General features: G+C 47.9%; 5 protein-coding genes across 5 annotated transcripts; 3 read left to right on the forward strand and 2 right to left on the reverse strand.

Moving 5' to 3' along the window:
• Positions 1-208: 208 nt before the first annotated feature.
• Positions 209-6376, reverse strand: DEU56DRAFT_947359 (uncharacterized protein; the record flags this gene model as incomplete). Its single annotated transcript, XM_041359066.1, has 16 exons — positions 5898-6376; positions 5716-5840; positions 5549-5669; positions 5013-5502; positions 4518-4955; positions 4180-4464; positions 3833-4115; positions 3516-3794; positions 3319-3462; positions 3117-3262; positions 2897-3069; positions 2739-2849; positions 1993-2687; positions 1399-1941; positions 517-1348; positions 209-464 (listed from the first exon to the last, which is right to left on the reverse strand). Exons 1-16 carry the CDS (start codon positions 5993-5995, stop codon positions 209-211), a joined length of 5019 nt encoding a protein of 1672 aa, XP_041208108.1. The 5' UTR covers positions 5996-6376.
• A 729-nt stretch (positions 6377-7105) lies between these two features.
• On the forward strand, positions 7106-10057 carry DEU56DRAFT_972803 (CRM1 C terminal-domain-containing protein). Its single transcript, XM_041359503.1, has 17 exons — positions 7106-7521; positions 7544-7759; positions 7809-7845; positions 7867-8050; positions 8112-8208; positions 8245-8302; positions 8364-8515; positions 8565-8585; positions 8723-8936; positions 8994-9220; positions 9280-9362; positions 9384-9427; positions 9479-9580; positions 9658-9671; positions 9692-9799; positions 9821-9985; positions 10036-10057. Exons 1-16 carry the CDS (start codon positions 7366-7368, stop codon positions 9971-9973), a joined length of 1866 nt encoding a protein of 621 aa, XP_041208109.1. The 5' UTR covers positions 7106-7365; the 3' UTR covers positions 9974-9985; positions 10036-10057.
• A 487-nt stretch (positions 10058-10544) lies between these two features.
• On the reverse strand, positions 10545-11466 carry DEU56DRAFT_366959 (uncharacterized protein). Its single transcript, XM_041345883.1, has 3 exons — positions 11155-11466; positions 11058-11099; positions 10545-11003 (listed from the first exon to the last, which is right to left on the reverse strand). Exons 1-3 carry the CDS (start codon positions 11378-11380, stop codon positions 10780-10782), a joined length of 492 nt encoding a protein of 163 aa, XP_041208110.1. The 5' UTR covers positions 11381-11466; the 3' UTR covers positions 10545-10779.
• Positions 11467-12491: 1025 nt separating this feature from the next.
• Positions 12492-14062, forward strand: DEU56DRAFT_806340 (tubulin binding cofactor C-domain-containing protein). Its single transcript, XM_041353333.1, has 5 exons — positions 12492-12712; positions 12765-12898; positions 12949-13413; positions 13467-13577; positions 13626-14062. Exons 1-5 carry the CDS (start codon positions 12634-12636, stop codon positions 13824-13826), a joined length of 990 nt encoding a protein of 329 aa, XP_041208111.1. The 5' UTR covers positions 12492-12633; the 3' UTR covers positions 13827-14062.
• A 203-nt stretch (positions 14063-14265) lies between these two features.
• Positions 14266-16420, forward strand: DEU56DRAFT_858040 (glycoside hydrolase family 18 protein). Its single transcript, XM_041355288.1, has 12 exons — positions 14266-14865; positions 14927-14940; positions 14991-15234; positions 15289-15376; positions 15431-15454; positions 15512-15524; positions 15578-15647; positions 15698-15709; positions 15773-15782; positions 15833-16045; positions 16098-16120; positions 16176-16420. The coding sequence occupies exons 1-12, from the start codon at positions 14674-14676 to the stop codon at positions 16230-16232; spliced, it is 960 nt and encodes a 319-aa protein (XP_041208112.1). The 5' UTR covers positions 14266-14673; the 3' UTR covers positions 16233-16420.
• Positions 16421-16661: the final 241 nt, after the last annotated feature.

The raw sequence follows: 16661 nt of genomic DNA on the forward strand, positions 1-16661 counted from the left end.
TCTGAGCATCCGAGTCAGGACCAAGTCTGTTTTTGGCATGATCATGATATCAGGCGCGCGCTCTTCGAGTCACTCTTCACGACAAATTTCATGAAATTCGGGCAAAATTAGTCAAAAGCAAATATTACGATAGATTCTAGATAATAGACTGCAAGGTGCGGTGAAGCAAGTGAACAAGACGCTACTAGTATCATAAATATGCAGAGTACTAGTCGGTGCTTCCAACCCTCCACACTTTGATCACCCCTGCTCTATCGGCACTCACAATGCCTCCTCGGAATGGGGAATCAATGCAAGCCAAACACGTCACGATATCCTGGTGTGACTTGAGAAGGTTCTGTTGGTTGTGGGTAATCATCGACATCCTTTGCGGAGGTCGATTGCTCTGACTTGCTGAGCTGGACGAATGTGCCCACGTCTCAACATTACTGACGTACGGCGAAGCATCTGAGGCTCGCACAGTGCTTGAAGTTATAATGAGTAAAACATCTTTTGCGAAAACACGCAGTCCCTCACCTGTACGATGGCCTGTCATGTTCTGACTCTGGGCCAGCCACCACTGACGTTCGTTCGAGTCTGCTGAGATCCCACAGTCTAATTCTTCTATCTTCCGAACCTGTCACCATGAAGCCCCTGGAATTCCGGCTCGATGCGGGGGCATCAACCGACAAATCCACGATTTCTGACCTATGCAAGCCGGAATGTCCAAAATCGACACCAGCTACTATTGCACGAATATCGTGTGAGGGTGCTGGAAGCGCCTCATCACGCTGGGGGCTTTGAGACGGTCCTCCATTCTTGCTCGCATTGGCGTGTGCAGTTCCACCCGAGTATCTAGCATCGACAAGAGCCGCAATGGCGGCAGCTGGGCTCTGCGATGCCTCCACTGCTGAATGCTCCACAGGTTCAGGAACACACTCTGTCGGCGTAGACGTGGTTCTTGTCATATAGCTCTCCACCAGAAGACCATTTTTTATGTCCCAGACCTCGATGAGGCTTATGGGTGAAGACTCCGGACCACCCTTCCAGCTCTCGACGGCAACCATTACCCAGCTCCCTTTCCCTTTTGTTGGATGGATGATGCATTGGTTGACTCTCGCAGATTTTCCCAAAGAAGTTTTGCCAACTTGCCAGCTCTTGAGAAGCAAGCCAAAACGTCGGTCCCAGAGTGAGAGCACACCCATAGAAGTGCCCACGAGAATCCACGTGCGTTTGCGGTCTAGACACATGCAAGTGATAGGCCCAAAATGACGCGGGTTTTGCATATGTTGCAAAACTCGCATGGTTCGCAAGTCCAGGATGGTGATGACAGAGTGTGTTGTGGCGAAGACAAGATTTGAGGCGACATCTGATAAAACCTTGGTTCACCAAGCAGACTGGAATAAAGCAAAATCTTACCTGAATTGTAGTGAATCATGCAGGTAATATATTCGCCGGGCGAGTCCACTCGATATTCTCGAATGGTTTGAAGCTTTCCATACTTCGGCAGAGACCCACTTTGGTTGACGTGCACCCTGATGACATGCAAGCTTCCGTCTTCTGCTGCACTAGCAAAACAATGGACGCCTTCCAACATGCATACGATCTTGACACGCGCATGATGCTGGGTGTATGTATGACGCGGCTTACTAGTCACACTGCGTTCCAGCCGTGCCGTATCCCATACTTTGACAGACATGTCGTCTGAACATGAAACAAAGAACGCATGATCTGGAGATACAGCTAACCCAGTGACGCAATCGGTATGGGATTGGAGGTGAGCGATGAGGGTGGCTTCTGTTCGCCGATGGCTGCTATCGCGTGTAATAAAGCTTTGTCTGGCTGTATTACGTCGACGAATAGGTCCTTCATGCACCTTGGGACCGAAGTCATGCTGCAGCTCGCGGTTATTGTCCGAGTAAATGTTCTCGAGCAAATTGTTTATGCCAGGTTCCGGCCCATCTACAGACAGATCAGGTAAGCAGGAAGCCGTTATGATAGTTTTCAACGTACCATAGGTCGAGATAGGAAACATGGACGACATACGGGGTCGGGCCATACCTCTCGCAGTTCCAGCAAGTGAAATTGGTGATGATCTTCCCGATCGTTCCGGAGAACCTTCCGCACGCATCTTAGATGGCGCCTCCAGTAAACCTACTGCATTCGTATTGGACGAGCCAACCGCAGGAGCAGCCTTCTGCCCATCTGTGCTTCCAACATGTAACCGATGCACAGTCCGGACAGTCGCTGAATTGGTAGTAGACACTACCGAATCTGTCGGGCTGCTCGGGCGATCATGTCCTGGGGGATGAGCAGGGAGCGCAAGAGTTGCTGGCTGCGAGGTTGAAGGCAGGAGGGAGGGCGATTGCACTGCTTGGCGTTCCCGAGCAGTGGCGGTGAGGTTAAGTGATGACGAAGAGCCATTGATAGCAGCTAATCTCCGCTTGAGGTCTTCCAGTGCAGGATTTGTTGCTCCATGGTCGACACTAGAAGCCCTGCTCATATGTGGTGTATGTAGGCGTCCTGGGAAGTCAGGCCTACGTGAATAGGACGCCAAGCGAGAAGACCTGGGCGTCAAATCAGACGTAGAGGATTTTGACTTGAGAAAGACCGTCTGAGGAACAACCGATAGCTTTTGCAGTTCAACATCTCCCATCGAACGAAGATTCTTTTCTAATTCTGGTTCTATTCTTGGTCTGGATGTGAAACTACCACAAGCTCGATCAAAGGAGCCAGTAGATAGTAAAAGACAAACCGACCTTGATGCATTATTAGCTAGCTTAAGGATGTAATCCCGCATCGCCGTGAGCTTCATCTCATCAGCAGGTGTCATACCAAGGTTGTGCAGTTTCAGCAACTGCACTTCGTCCCTTTTGCACGTATTAGCCCTGTGATAGCTGTAAACCGAGGAACTCACTCTTCTGTCTTGTTGCGTCCAATAGCAGCCGTGCTTCCCCCCTTTCTCATGGAAATTATGCTTTCCCTCGGCGATTCCACCTTCGATGCTGGTCTACGATGTCCCCTCCAAAATGTCGTTTTCTCTGCCCTCATTGCCCATTGCACAGCACCATCAAAAACGGGACGTGGCAACTTGAAATCATGAGTAACGAACTTGGGTTTGAGAACATTCGACTTACTGCTGGTTTCATTGCAGACAACAGACTCTGTTCTTCGATCTCCTTCACATCCGAACGCAAAAGATGACGCAAGGAAGGGTAAAGAATACACCAGACGTCACTTTGAGGTAGGCATTTAGCTGCAGCTGCGATAAAGGAAGCTGCACCTGGAGTTGCGCAAATGATGAGTCTCCTTTCGATCAAAAGGATGTGTAAACCATACCCTGTCGTATCCAAATATTGGGGTGGTAGAAAAATGGGAGAGTTGCGCTCATCAGCTCCCAAATGCGCATCTTCTGGAAAAGACCCAACTCGCAAAGGCTAGTGAGGGCGGCAAGTACCCGTGCTACTACAGTTTCTTCCACATCTGAAACCAGAGGTGTCAGAAACATTTTTGATCATGAGGGTAGTCAAATTCACCAGACAGTGCCTGTACCATCAGCGGCAGAATGTATTCATCCAGGCTCCTGCCTCCAGCACATGCCGCGACATCGACGATGCTCTCAAAAAACGCATGGCGAAGGAGCCAGTCTCGGTCGTTCAAGTATGTGATCATATGGCTCAAGACGACATCGTTCGTTCTTTGACTGCCAAGAAATACGCAAAGCGCATTGATATTATGTAGCACCGCTCTCTTAACAATGGGAGAAGGATCCATGAGAAGCGTTGACAACTGTTCCTGGATGGAGAGGAGTAGGTCTTGTTTCATGACGTCGTACGATACCTATCAACAAGACTCAGATGTAAGGCGAAGCAAAGAGAGTTGGTATGGCTTGCCTCGAAGTGCATTTCCTCGTACTCCTGTCTGTCACCATTGATCCCAGGAGAAACGCCATGTGCCTTAAGAGCTTGCCCCATCTCAAGGTAGCGGTCAGCAGTATGAGCTAGGGGAGCAATGCACTGGGCATACATTGCCCGGACTGAGACCTCTGGATCCTGCACGAGATAACGCACATTCGGGATGATATACTCTGGGACTATCGATGCATTCGAGGGAGTGATGACATTTACTTGAGTCAGCTGTGGAAAGAATTTACTCGTGAGTACAGCAAAGTTGAAAGTTGAAGACATAAAGAGTACGCACAATCTGAACCAACGTCCTGACTGCTGCAGCCCTGACTACTGCGGCCTCGTCGCGCAACAGCTCTACGATGTATGGCACGGCCCGATCAAGTTTGGCCTCATCAGTCAGCCGAGTCGATAGAGCAAGCAATATATCTAGAGCACGGAGGCGAGACGAAGGGAGAAGGCAGTTGCGGATATTGGCTAAAACGAGGGAGAGAAGTATGAGCGCAGGTCCATCTTCAGCAGGAGTTGGATGGCGATTTGAGGAATGAGACGGAATATGTAAGGAAACAGGAAAAACATCCTACAAGTCGGCGCATAAATTTCAGCTCCCCCGACAATAAATGCAAAATATACCTGGAAAGGTTTGGATGGTCCAGCGATATTATTGCCGAATTCGACCTTAACATCCATCACAGTCTTCTCGACATCTGTGTCATCAAGGAGGTATGGGTCCACGTTTTCATAGTCCTCCCAAATTCGCTCCAATCTGTGGTCGCTATCACCAGGAAGTACACTATCATTCCCAGTTGCACCGGGAGTTGTTGTCACTGTCTCTTTACTTGGCACTTTGATCGTTGTATTGGGAGTGGCTGCTGGGAAATGGGTGGAGGGAGGAGCATTTGACAAGGAGGGGAAAAGGAGGGAAGAAGGACGCTCGCCAACTGAAGCCACATACGCGTGCAAGAACGAGTAGAAACACTCGGGCAAGACGGTCCCTCGTGAACTCTCGAGGAGCATACCAAAGGTAGGTCGTGCAGCAGGATCCAACGAAATCATCTGTCTGATCATCGACTAGATCATAGAAGACAGGTGAGCTGTCAAACAAAACCGGCACTAGTCATTACTCACTCGTACACCTTCATCACCTATTGCCAAAAGCTGTGCTTCCACACTATATTCTCCCTCGCGGTACTTGAACAGCTGGCTGAGCGAGAAAAGAGATGCGCCTTCAAGAAACACTTCCGCGATGACACAGCCCAGACTGAAGACATCCATCGCCTCGGTCACCGTGGGCTCCTGGCTTTCGGTTTCTTCATTTGCCCATGCTTTCCTGACCTCCTTCTCCGCCTTATAAAATCGTTCTGGGGCAACATAGCAAATCCGCCGGCCACTGGTATCAAAGAAGAAGGAGAAATCCGAAGGATCATCTAGAGGGAGTCGCGTAGGCTTCAAAGACCCAGCAAAGTCGGTCACGTAGATCCAATTTGACGACGTAACCAGTATGTTTGTCGACTTGATATCTCCATGCGGTGTTTTGTGGAGGTGTGCTTGAGAGAGTGCGGTGAGAAGTTGGTAAGCAATCCATTTCTTCTCAATGAGAGAGAGAAAGGGCCGAGTACTGAGTAAATGAGCACAACAGCCACAACGTGCGTTTCAGGTCGCACCTTATACGATCATACAAGTTACTTGCAGCCCATTGACGAATGAGATATCCCGCTTTCTCTGTCTCGAAGAATGTTTGGTAGGTGTAGATATTTGGAATGTCCAGTAGGGCCTCCCTGTCCGCTGCTCAAATTCAGCAGGATGCACATCACGCCTTAAAACCACATACTCTTCAGCTTTCTTTGGTAGGTCCTGAGACTGATTCCAGGGTTTTGTTTGATGAATATCTTGACTACAAGGTATCCATTTCGGTGTCTACATTTGACGGTCTTGAGGAAGCGCGCCTGATTGAGTCTACGGAAAAAAGTAGGAGTGGATGCGCATATGGGGGTGTATAGGACGATGGCTCACCCCTTGTCATAAACAATGTCCCCTCCCAGCTCGGTGACAAATGAATCCAATGCTCCACTTGTCCGTGTAAGTGTGGAGCCTGATTGCACGTTCCCCATCTCTACAACTAATCCTCCCGATTAATATTAAGTGGGTTCGTGAATCGCGATACAGCAACTGTGCAGGCGCAGCAGTACAGTGTCAAGGCTCGATTCGTATGCTTTGGTATTATGTCTGGACTCTGCAAATTAGATGCTGGGAATGATTCGTACAGTATCCTGTCGACGTATCCGAATGTCTACTAGGTCGTCGTCGAATCCAATCCGCTGGAGTATGACAAGAGTTATTGAATGATATCGGTCGTAAGACGAATGGGTGAAGGCACGTGAAGGTTCCCCGTTCTGAAAACAGAAGTTTATTTAAGTGAGGACTCCTAGCTATACTCAATTGCTAGTGTAGAGTTCAACGTTCAACACGGTAGATGGCGCAGGATGCACGACTCGGTCTTCCGAATTCCGACATGTGACTGTTTTGCTTCGATTAACAACTCTTTCACGGGAACACCTCAAAGCTTCCTGTGTTGTGGTCCTTACTTCATATCTGCTGCAAAAATGCATGTCCAGACGTTCAGCACTAGTACTGCATCGTAACGGCGACAAGCGCCCATCCCCGACTCGTTTTGTTGGACTGGCAAACGCGCCGTAGTTACAAATACAAAATGTACAAGGAGTAGGCTTTAGTTATAGAAGACTACACTAGTTAGATACACTACTTTGACGAGAATTGAACGGGGTACAACATATTGAGCCAAAGATGCATCGATGATGATAGGAGTGCCGGGTGTCCTGGCGCAGTGGCTGGAGTCTTGGCTCGTAGGTAGTTGCTACTGCGTTCCGGAATGAGGCTATAGCCTAATCAGTTGTAATACAGTCTATTAAATTCTGTAGACAAATAATAAATTTACGCTGGTATTGTAACGTAGCCAAACTATATAGTACTTGTCCAGTTTGCCAAACACGGTTGCATCCCCGACTCGTAGAGGAGGTCAAAAACCCTGTCAAGACTCAAGAGGAGCGTACGTGTGCGAATATCGGAATCGGAATGTCTCTGTTTGTATGAATTTCGAATTTTAGATTAGATCTAATCCGTACAACATGCTGAAGGACCGTGGGATATAGTTTGGAAGTTCCTAATCAGGCAATTTGGCTAGTTTTAATGAGTGAATCTTTCCTCAAGCGCTAACACGACTCACTGGCAAACGGGCCCTCACTAGGGCATACCCCACCACTAAATGTTCCATTAAGATACGGGCTCCTCGCAACTTCACGCTGGAGTAGGGCGTCTGGGCCCCCAATATTTGCTGGCATGTATCGCTGATCCACTGGCAATTCCTTGTACAATCCCAGGTTTGTCATATTGAAGTTCGCCATGGTCATGAGACCTCCATCAACCGCATGATTCCTCCTTCCACCAATGTTGCTGCAGCATCATGTGCTTCAGCATCAGACGCCGGCCAGGAGTCCGCAACCTAGCCCTCTTTCCTCCCAACCCCTTGTCCACCCACTTGCGTGCTCTCGAGACCGAGGCGAACCGTGATGTTCTGTCGAAGTTGAACGCGCATCTTTACATGGTCAAGATCTCCCAGGTTGACGAGCGCGAGATTCAAGATCACTCTTGAATACTGGTCGAAACTGGTGGCAGAACTCTACGACGAGATCCAGGCTCTTTCTATCGGCGAGAGCGGATTACTAATGGGCTTGAGCCTCGGGAGCGGCGGCGGCGGAAACATGCTCAATGACATGTCTCTGAGGAAGAACATCTACAGCGACGTCTTGAGTAACTTGAGACTTGTTGTCATCGATCGGATGGTTAAGCCAGAGGAGGTGCGTTTGACTTTTCCTCTCTTTGTTCCGATATAAATGGTGGTTCCAGGTGCTAATCGTCGAAAACGACGAGGGTGAAATCGTTCGTGAATTCATGAAGGAATAAGATTCGATTGTCCTCTATAAGCAGATGCGGGAGCTACTGGTCTATCTTACGCATCTTGACGTTGTGGACACTGAAAATATACTGACCGGAAAACTTGCAAAGCAAGTCGATGGTTCGGAATGGAGTTGGCAGAACTTAAACACGCTTTGCTGGGCTATTAGAAGCATATCAGGAGCAATGAGTAAGTGCTATTTTCTTAGCCGTCGGATCTGCTTTATACTCCTCCCCCAATCTATAGACGAAGAGACGCCTTGCTACCGTCATCAAGGATTTCTTAGGATTGTGCGAAATCAAAAGAGGCCAAGATAACAAAGCTGCCGCCACCTCAGATATCATGTACATCGTCGGCCAGTATCCGCGCTTCTTGAGGGCACATTAGAACTTTCTCAAGACAGTGGTCAATAAATTGTTCGAGTTCATGTACGAGACCCATGAAGGTAAGAAACCTATTACGGCAATAGTCTTGTCACTCTGACCACGTCTGCATGACTCATCCAGGTGTTCAAGACATGGCATGCGACACGTTCATCAGGATTGCTCAGAAGTGCAGGAGGCATTTTGTCATACAACAATCGGTAGGACAGGAGCCATTCGTAGATGAGATATTGCGGCTGCTCCATCGCATCACTGTCGACCTGTCACCTCAGCAGGTATGCCGCGTGATCTTGTCTGAGTGTGCCTTCTAATTACTTTCAACAGGTACACACTTTCTACGAGGCCGTCGGTTACATGATCTCCGCACAGCCCCAAAAACCTCAGCAGGAGAAGCTGATTGCTTAACTGATGGAGCCACCGAATAACGCTGTGTACCCTTCTTTTATGAGTGAGAGAAGTCCCTTGCTCATTATTTTATTAAGTGGGATTCGCTCATGGCTCAAGCTACACATAATATGGATGCCCTAAGGAACCTCGATAATATCAAGATTTTGTCCAATGTCCTCAAGACGAACGTGTCTGCTTGTACATCTATCGGCAGCTTCTACCTGCCCCAGATTGGCCGGATCTTTTTGGACATACTGGGTCTGTATAAGGCGGTCAGTGGCATTATCAGTGAGACTGTAGCTCGGGAAGGTCCGTGGTTAAGCCCTCACATTTCATCCTGTGTCGTATCTCATCCCCATTCATTAGGCACCGTTGCCACTAAGACGCCAAAGATACGGCAGCTGCGTGCCGTTAAGGAGATATTGAAACTGATGGAGACGTATATCAAGAAGGCTGAGGATCTTGAAGCCGTGAATACGCATTTCATGCCGCCACTACTGGGTGTAATTCTTGGTGACTACAACCGCAATGTACCGACTGCACGAGATGCTAGGGTGCTGAACGTGGTGGCTACCATTACAAGCCGTCTCGGGGTAAGTGCATAGAATGTCCAATGCCGCGCTTGTTCACCCACCCCGTCTTTCAATCACAGCCTTTGTTGACTCCTCAAGTCCCTGCCATTCTTGACGCAGTCTTCGAGCCAACGGTGACCATGATTAATCAAGACTTCTCTGAGTTCCCATAACATCGCGTTAGGTTTTTCAAGCTCCTTCTGGTAATTAACCTAAATTGTTTCCCGGGTACACATCTCCCGATCTTAGAATCATCACTTTGCACTAACAGCTTTACAGCTCTGCTAGGCATTCCACCGCCACAGCTCAAGCTCTTCACGGACAGTATCATCTGGGTAATTAAGCACACGATGCGTGACATTGCTGTCACCGGACTTAACCGTGAGCACTTCACGTACACGCAGAGGGCGCGCTAACATTTTCTTTTAGTGTGCCTTGAGTGGTTAACAATTTTGCAGGCGCAGAGACTGCCGTCAGCAATGCCTTTTCCAGCAGTACTTCCTGAGTATCGTGCAAGACATATTATTTGTACTCACGGACACGGACCACAAGAGTCGTTTCAAACTTCAAAGCCTTCCACTCGCACGCATGTTCCAGCTGGTTGAGACGAACTAGATCCAGGCACCCCCATTTGATCCTGCGCAAATGGCAGATCCTACCATCTCAAATTCTGTCTTCCTGAAGGACGTTAATAGATCATTTCGATTTTTACATAGGTTTAGCGTGTGGGCCGCGGCTGACTTTGGCCCACTTTACAGGTGCTCTGCGTGTTGAGGTTGCCGTTAAGTAGAAAAACATTGATATGTTTAGTTTCCCTCACCTTTAACGTCTTCTAGCATTATCCGGTGGTCCACGCCCAACACCACGCACAACCGCCAACCAACGCCACCACCTCGACACGCTGGGTGTCTGCATAATCGCCGTTCTCTCCTCCCTCTGCCTCTGACTCTGCCTCTGACTCTGCCTCTGCCTCTCCCTTCTCTCCTCGGCTATTCGCTGTGCGTGCTGAAAACTACCATATTGCTGATGATTGATTCCGCAGTCAGCGCGCATAATCGGTCCAGATGGATCACGTACATCATTTTTTTGCGGTCCCATTGCAATAGATGAGTGTTGTTATTTGATGGATTTGGGTACTGAAGCTTGAAGTACTGAAGTATTGATCCTTGAGTCTAGCGCCCGTTTGCAATGTTCCATGATGTTTGGCTGGGAGAAACTTTCCCATCATGGTAATGTAGATAACGCAAAGGGCCGTATTTTTTTCTGCTGCTAACATCGTTGACGAACGTGCTTTCTCGTGTGTACAGGAAAGTTGTAGTATATACTATAGGTGCATGGAAAATCGCAGACTCCAAACCAGTCGGCGGTGTGTAGAGCCTTAATCCTAATTAGCCACACTGTGCAAATACAACCACACATTGTGTATCCGAAATTCCAACATTCCCAGGTTCAACACATCGCACTCAAATACACCCGCAAGCTGTTTAAACCATCAGCACGCCTGTATCTTGCTCGCGACGGAAGCAGGCAATGTTTGCTTACACCTTCCGAATCCATGCTGTGGTGCTGGTGAAATATCGTTAGACCGGTCCATTCAAATTTTTCATGCGCACGCCCTCCTTCATGTTTGCGGTCATACTACCAGATGGCCCGGGCTGAGTTTCAACAGGATGCCTGGTATCTCTCGTCCGCTCCATCTCCTTTTTCATTTGCTCGTCGAAATTATCTTCATCAAAAGATTCCTGGCAACAACCTCCGCAACATCTTCGCGAACCGCAGCATTTGGCGTTAGCGCCAAACACATCTGTTCAATTAATGAACTTGGTTAGAAATCCACAAGGAACTAGTAAGAACGAACTTGTGTTACACCAAGTTCCCAGAGCAGTTGTCAGCACGATGCCTGTGTAAACATCTTGGTCAATGGATTCGGATTGGCGGAACACATTTTGGCGTACAGCAGCCTCCGCATAGATAACCTAAACAACTTCCTGCGTCTGACATGAATGATAAATGTAAAGTGATGAACAAAATGCGAAGGTGACGGTGTGGAAGGGATTGAGGGCAGTGCTCGTATATATATATATAGGTCAATATTGCCGATAAGTATTCCGTTGCCTCTAATTTACCCCAGCCAGATGATCGCGTTGAATGTACCAAGGGCGATACGCAAATCGTCATCATAGAATGAGAGAGGAAGGTTCGAACTTCTTCGAACCTGCAAGTTTATGGACTGTCATCCTATTGAACGTACACAACTTTCAATGCTACAATACTCGTCACGATGTCACCGTGGGGCTGCAACGGCATCAGTCTCGGATATTTGCAGAGGATGATAACCAGGACTGCCTTACGCTTATTTCAACGGGGTTGACTTATCTGTGGAGCTTCCTGTGTTCATGTCTTCAGTTGGCGCAGGCTGAGCATCAACAAGTCGTCGAGCGGCGGCCTCTCTGCGTTCCGTATCTTCCCTGAGCTGTTTCTCAAAATTGTCCTCGTTCAAGGAGGACTCGAAACAACTATAACAGCACCCGCGTGGGCCACCACAACATTTGCAATCAGCACCAACTGCATCTATAAAATGTAAGTTGTGCCTAAGATCAGTGACTGCTATCAACGACACAAATTGTGAAGCCTCACGGATATTACACCATTGTTGGAGTGAAGTCGTGAAAATCACACCTAATTATTGGTTCACAATTAATGCAGATGCACGATTGAAACGACTTGACCTACAGCAGGAGATGCATAATACAGCCAGACAGCTCTCTGATTGTTCGGTGGACATGAAACAGATATCGTATCGAGCACAAAGGGAAATGCGAAATGGGAGGAATCTGGGACGGGCACTATACGGCGTGTGGTACTTGTTACTTACATAGGGAGAGTTATGCACAGCAATGCGTAATTGGGCACTGCCGAATAGCCAGAAACAGCATGCCAGATACTGTCTCTGCTGGGCAGTTGATTCAATCATGATTCTAGCGTGATTTGTTGGAAGCTAATCCTGGACGCTCCGTTCGCCATTGATAATCATTGTGACGAAATGGCGTGTGGCTCCGGAGATAGAAAAGAGAGAAATGCCAGTCTTGGCCGAATTCGAAAAGAACGAGTCAAGTTGATGCAGCGCTCGGTGGATTCGGCAATGATGGGAGGAACGAATTCTTCAGGATGGTCACGGTTGTGGCTGACACTAGCATGAACTCAGTCATGGATGGCACAAGCTTGTCTTTCACTCGTTGCGATTGAAGACCAGCCGGGTGAAGTACATGAGTGTAAGGAGAAAGAGCAAATGATGTTATGGGCACGGCAACACCATATTGGGCCTTGGCTATGTACGTACTAGTAGTATGGGAAGACTCGATTACATACCTTGATCGATATCATTTCAACAATTTGGCAAGGGCTCGTTGTCGGCCTGGTTCCATTTGACTACCATGATATCTGCTGACGGTTTAGAAGCAACCTGGACGTTTTCTCAAGCATTTACATCCTCTTTCCAAGCGTCTTGTTCTGGTAAAGTCCTTCGCCTTTACACAAGTCTCACCGACGCCATTATAGTCCACAGAACTTGCCTCTCGTCTCAAAGTTGCAAATGCAGATTCTGTGCACTTCATCGCTGGAGAAATACAAGCTCTCAACAAACGTTTGACTGAAGCTACGGGGAGGCTTCCAAGCTATGATCAAAGACAAAATGAACTGGTGTGTGCCCTGTGTCTGATTTTGATGTCAGAGCTAACGAAATCGAAAAGCAACTCAAAGCGTTAGAAAAGTCGCTCGAGGAATTACGCTCATCGACCGCAGGGAAAACGAAATTCGCATTCAAACGGAAGGCTAAGATACCAGCGTCAGCATCAGCTTCATCAGAGACCGCGACACCACCTGCTTCGGCGATTGCACCGGCAATACCTGCAGCAATAATATCTAGTACCTCCAGAACGATATCCGATCACTCCAATTGCTATCTCTCTAGATCGTGCCTTTGCGGCACCAGCTCATCCACAGATCACGTAGAGGTGTCTATAATAAGAATATCGAGTAGCATCTTAAATCTTCTTACGACCAAGAATGAGTCAACTCTGTCTGCTAATACTATTTCACTCTCGGCGCTTCACATCCGCGACATACAGAATTCAATTCTTATTCTGGGGACCGTCGATGGAAGCATTATGTTACACAACTTGACAAATTGCGTGGTTGTTGCTGGATGTCACCAGGTATGGTTATATTGTCCATGTATGTTACCCTCTACTGTGCTCACGACTCGCAGTTCAGGATGCACAACTCTACTGCCGTAGATGCCTATCTTGACATTACGTCGAATCCAATCATCGAAAGCTGTGATCAAGTGAGGTTCGGCGCGTACCCGACCGAGTTGAAGGTCCGTTCTTTTTCGACTAATCGCTTGAAAATGCCGACTTCAAAATAGACCACCACTGAACAGCAACCTCTGGTCACCAAAAAACATACCGAATTACCTTTCTTACCCCAGGATTTCTCGCACATTCGCGCCACACCATCGCCCAATTGGAGAGTGCTGGAAGAAGACGAATTGGTTCGTGATTGGCCCCTTTCAGAGAAAGACTATGCTGTTCAACTCGAAAGGGCATTGCCCCATCCCCAAATATGATGGTTATCGCCTTGTGGACTTTATATCACTGGGCACGCACGTGCAGTGCCCCTATCGGGTGACTACGTCAACGTCTGGTCAGATGTACCAAATGGATCAAGTTCCATGTTTCTTTTCGGTGTCGTCCATTTGGGAATCTCCTCTCATAACTCACCCACAACGCCTGAGTGCGAGACTAGCCCCGACAAGTAGTATCGAGGGCGGCACCGAAAGCAGGCAATTATCAACAAGGAACCACTGTCTTCATTCTATATGGTCTGACTAGGGGAGACTCTGGACTATCAAGTTTTGGGATGTACAGGTGCCGCATATTTTGCCAGCAGAGGGCAGCTGCGCACGAATTATGTGCAGCCAGATCTAGCTGAGCGCCTGTGCATGTGCAACCGGACTGTGTACGTCCGATCGGCTTGAGAACCTACCCCATACTTTTTTCGTCATTCACCACTCTTCGTCATTAAGATGCAGTTGCCAGCTGGCAGTACTATCCGGTTCCAAGTCCTATCATCCCTTTCTGGACACTCTCATCGTTCTTTTTAACCTGGGTAGGCACAGAACTGCGTGGATCCCTTTTAGAGGGTGGAATCGCACGCAACGATTCTTCGACTTATCCGATTTTTGCACGCCAGTCATCCTGCCATATGCACGGGATCTCTCGGAAGAACAACGGACGGTGGCATTCCATTTTGACAGCAGAAAATCCGTGTCTGCTGTTTGTGATCCGATCCGTGGTGTGATGGCATTAAGGTCACATAATGATGCACCATACCTGGAATGAGGGTTGTGGGGGTAAGGTATAAATGCCCACCAATGGCAGATTCGTCATTGATATCACCTCCGGTGATTCATCATGGTATCTTTCATGCTCTTGAGTATTGTCACTGTCTTAGTAGCCATCGGCGGGGTGTGGTCTATGCCTCTTATGCCTCTTATGAATGCGACGATTTCGGCTCGTGCAACGCCTGCAGCCCCTCACTTCGTCATTTACAGCGACAAGTGGGTCCCCGGGGAGACTGGTCCTCCACCCGTCAGTAGTATCACAGTATGTACCCGCCTAAGATTTACTAGCAGGTATTGATGCCTTCTCTGTTGTTGGAAATCAGGGGTATAACGTCTTGTGAGCATTGGGGGACAAACATGGGTGTTTCGTAATATCATTTTCTTCAGTGCCCTCTCGTTCTGGCTTGTCTCCGGCCCGGCTGATCAAGCTGAAGAGTGGACATTGCTTGACGAAACCACACGAGCATCTATCAAGACATCATACAATAATGCCGGAATTTCTCTCATTGTATCCGCTTTCGGCTCCACGGATGTCCCTACCACTGAGGGATGTGATCCTACGACGATCGCTAATAAGCTCGCAGACTATGTGTTGGAATATGATCTTGACGGTGTCGATGTTGACTACGAAGTAGGTATCTCTCAACACGATTCAGTTTACGTCTGAACGCTGGCTTTGCAACAGGATTTATATGCCATGGATGCTGAGAATGGATCTGCAGAAATCTGGCTGGTCGCTTTTACCATAGCCCTTCGTGAAAGGCTTCCGCAAGGTAAGTGTACCAGCAGCGTCATAAATGAGAGGAACGCACTGATTGTGTCCGTAGGTCAATACATTTTAACCCACGCACGTAAGTCTGCCTCAAAATCCAGCGATTGGGCCTGACTAGCATCTTGACCTTTATCAGCTGTCGCTCCATGGTAAATGGAACTAATCGTATTTATGTAAACCGGGTTAACCTTTTTGTGAACAGGTTCTCCACAAGATACGCCAGCGGTGCTTATTTGATGGTCCATGAGAATGTCGGATTGTTAATTGATTGGGTACGTTAGAAAATCGTATGAAATGATTGCAAGCTCATTTACCACCTTAGTACAATGTTCAGGCAAGCGTCTTTTGACCCATGATGCTTTCATGATACCAATTCATCTTTCCCGATTCAATGCAGTTCTACAATCGTGAGCCATGCAGTGGTGTCGCTTTACTTGTTATTGACCAGCTATACTAGAGGGCACGTCTGAGTACACAACGTGTGATGGCCTCATTACGACATCATCTTCAATGTGGCCAAACACTGCACTCTTCCAGATAGCAGCAGGAGGAATACCTTTAGACAAGCTGGTGATCGGCAAGCCAGCCACCAGTATAGATGCGAGCAATGGCTACATGAGTACCTCCCTACTCGCCCAGTGTTTGGACACCGCCGTTCAACAAGGATGGTGTGCGTTCAATATACCATGTGCTTGTCAGCAGCGGTTAACCATGTTTTCTAGATGCTGGCGTCATGGTGTGCCAGGTAAGCTAAGTAAACCTGTCTGGCGAATGTTGCTAATGCGTCGTGTGGTGTCAAGTTTCCTGACGCTATAGCGACCTGGATTACTGCGGTGCGCTCACTCGCATTCCCGTAATAAAAAGAGCCTGTGGCCCCTTTTTTATCGGTGTTATTTATGACTTCTGCGGGCCGGAAGTGTTCTAAGGGAAGGGAAGTACGATCTTGAACTTAATTCTACTGTGTAGGTAGTTCAGAGCAACCCAACTTATTTATGTATTCTAGATGCGTAGAACGCATACGGCTCAAACATGAAATTAGCACGATTAAAGAATAGCATATATGTGATTTTCAGAAATCCCATGACCAGTTTTTATGTGCTACTTTGTGTCAAGCCAGTTACAACGACTCCATCAATGAAGCAAAACCAATATTTATTCAATTTTTTTTGTCTAAACACCAACATATGCAATATTGGGGAGCTGGCGGGTGGACAGATTTCCAATCTGTCGTCATCACCATTTGATTATATTATTGAATGTTGACGCAAAATGCTGGGGTAAAATAA

This window comes from Suillus clintonianus (genome assembly GCF_016758775.1).
Source record: "Suillus clintonianus strain FC179 chromosome Unknown DEU56scaffold_39, whole genome shotgun sequence".
Taxonomy (NCBI): Eukaryota; Fungi; Basidiomycota; class Agaricomycetes; order Boletales; family Suillaceae; genus Suillus; species Suillus clintonianus.

Coding starts and splice junctions, on each gene's coding strand:
- DEU56DRAFT_972803 (XM_041359503.1), top strand. CDS start 7,366: ATGTGCTTCAGCATCAGACGCCGGCCAGGAGTCCGCAACCTAGCCCTC. Junction 8,209..8,244: donor CCTCAGATATCATGTACATC/GTCGGCCAGTAT, acceptor AGGGCACATTAG/AACTTTCTCAAGACAGTGGT. Junction 8,586..8,722: donor TACACACTTTCTACGAGGCC/GTCGGTTACATG, acceptor TATTTTATTAAG/TGGGATTCGCTCATGGCTCA.
- DEU56DRAFT_366959 (XM_041345883.1), bottom strand. CDS start 11,380: ATGATGACGATTTGCGTATCGCCCTTGGTACATTCAACGCGATCATCT. Junction 11,100..11,154: donor TTATCTATGCGGAGGCTGCT/GTACGCCAAAAT, acceptor ATGTTTACACAG/GCATCGTGCTGACAACTGCT. Junction 11,004..11,057: donor GGGAACTTGGTGTAACACAA/GTTCGTTCTTAC, acceptor TTAATTGAACAG/ATGTGTTTGGCGCTAACGCC.
- DEU56DRAFT_806340 (XM_041353333.1), top strand. CDS start 12,634: ATGATATCTGCTGACGGTTTAGAAGCAACCTGGACGTTTTCTCAAGCA. Junction 12,713..12,764: donor TTTCCAAGCGTCTTGTTCTG/GTAAAGTCCTTC, acceptor TATAGTCCACAG/AACTTGCCTCTCGTCTCAAA. Junction 13,414..13,466: donor TTGTTGCTGGATGTCACCAG/GTATGGTTATAT, acceptor CACGACTCGCAG/TTCAGGATGCACAACTCTAC.
- DEU56DRAFT_858040 (XM_041355288.1), top strand. CDS start 14,674: ATGGTATCTTTCATGCTCTTGAGTATTGTCACTGTCTTAGTAGCCATC. Junction 15,377..15,430: donor TCGTGAAAGGCTTCCGCAAG/GTAAGTGTACCA, acceptor TTGTGTCCGTAG/GTCAATACATTTTAACCCAC. Junction 16,121..16,175: donor CTGGCGTCATGGTGTGCCAG/GTAAGCTAAGTA, acceptor TGTGGTGTCAAG/TTTCCTGACGCTATAGCGAC.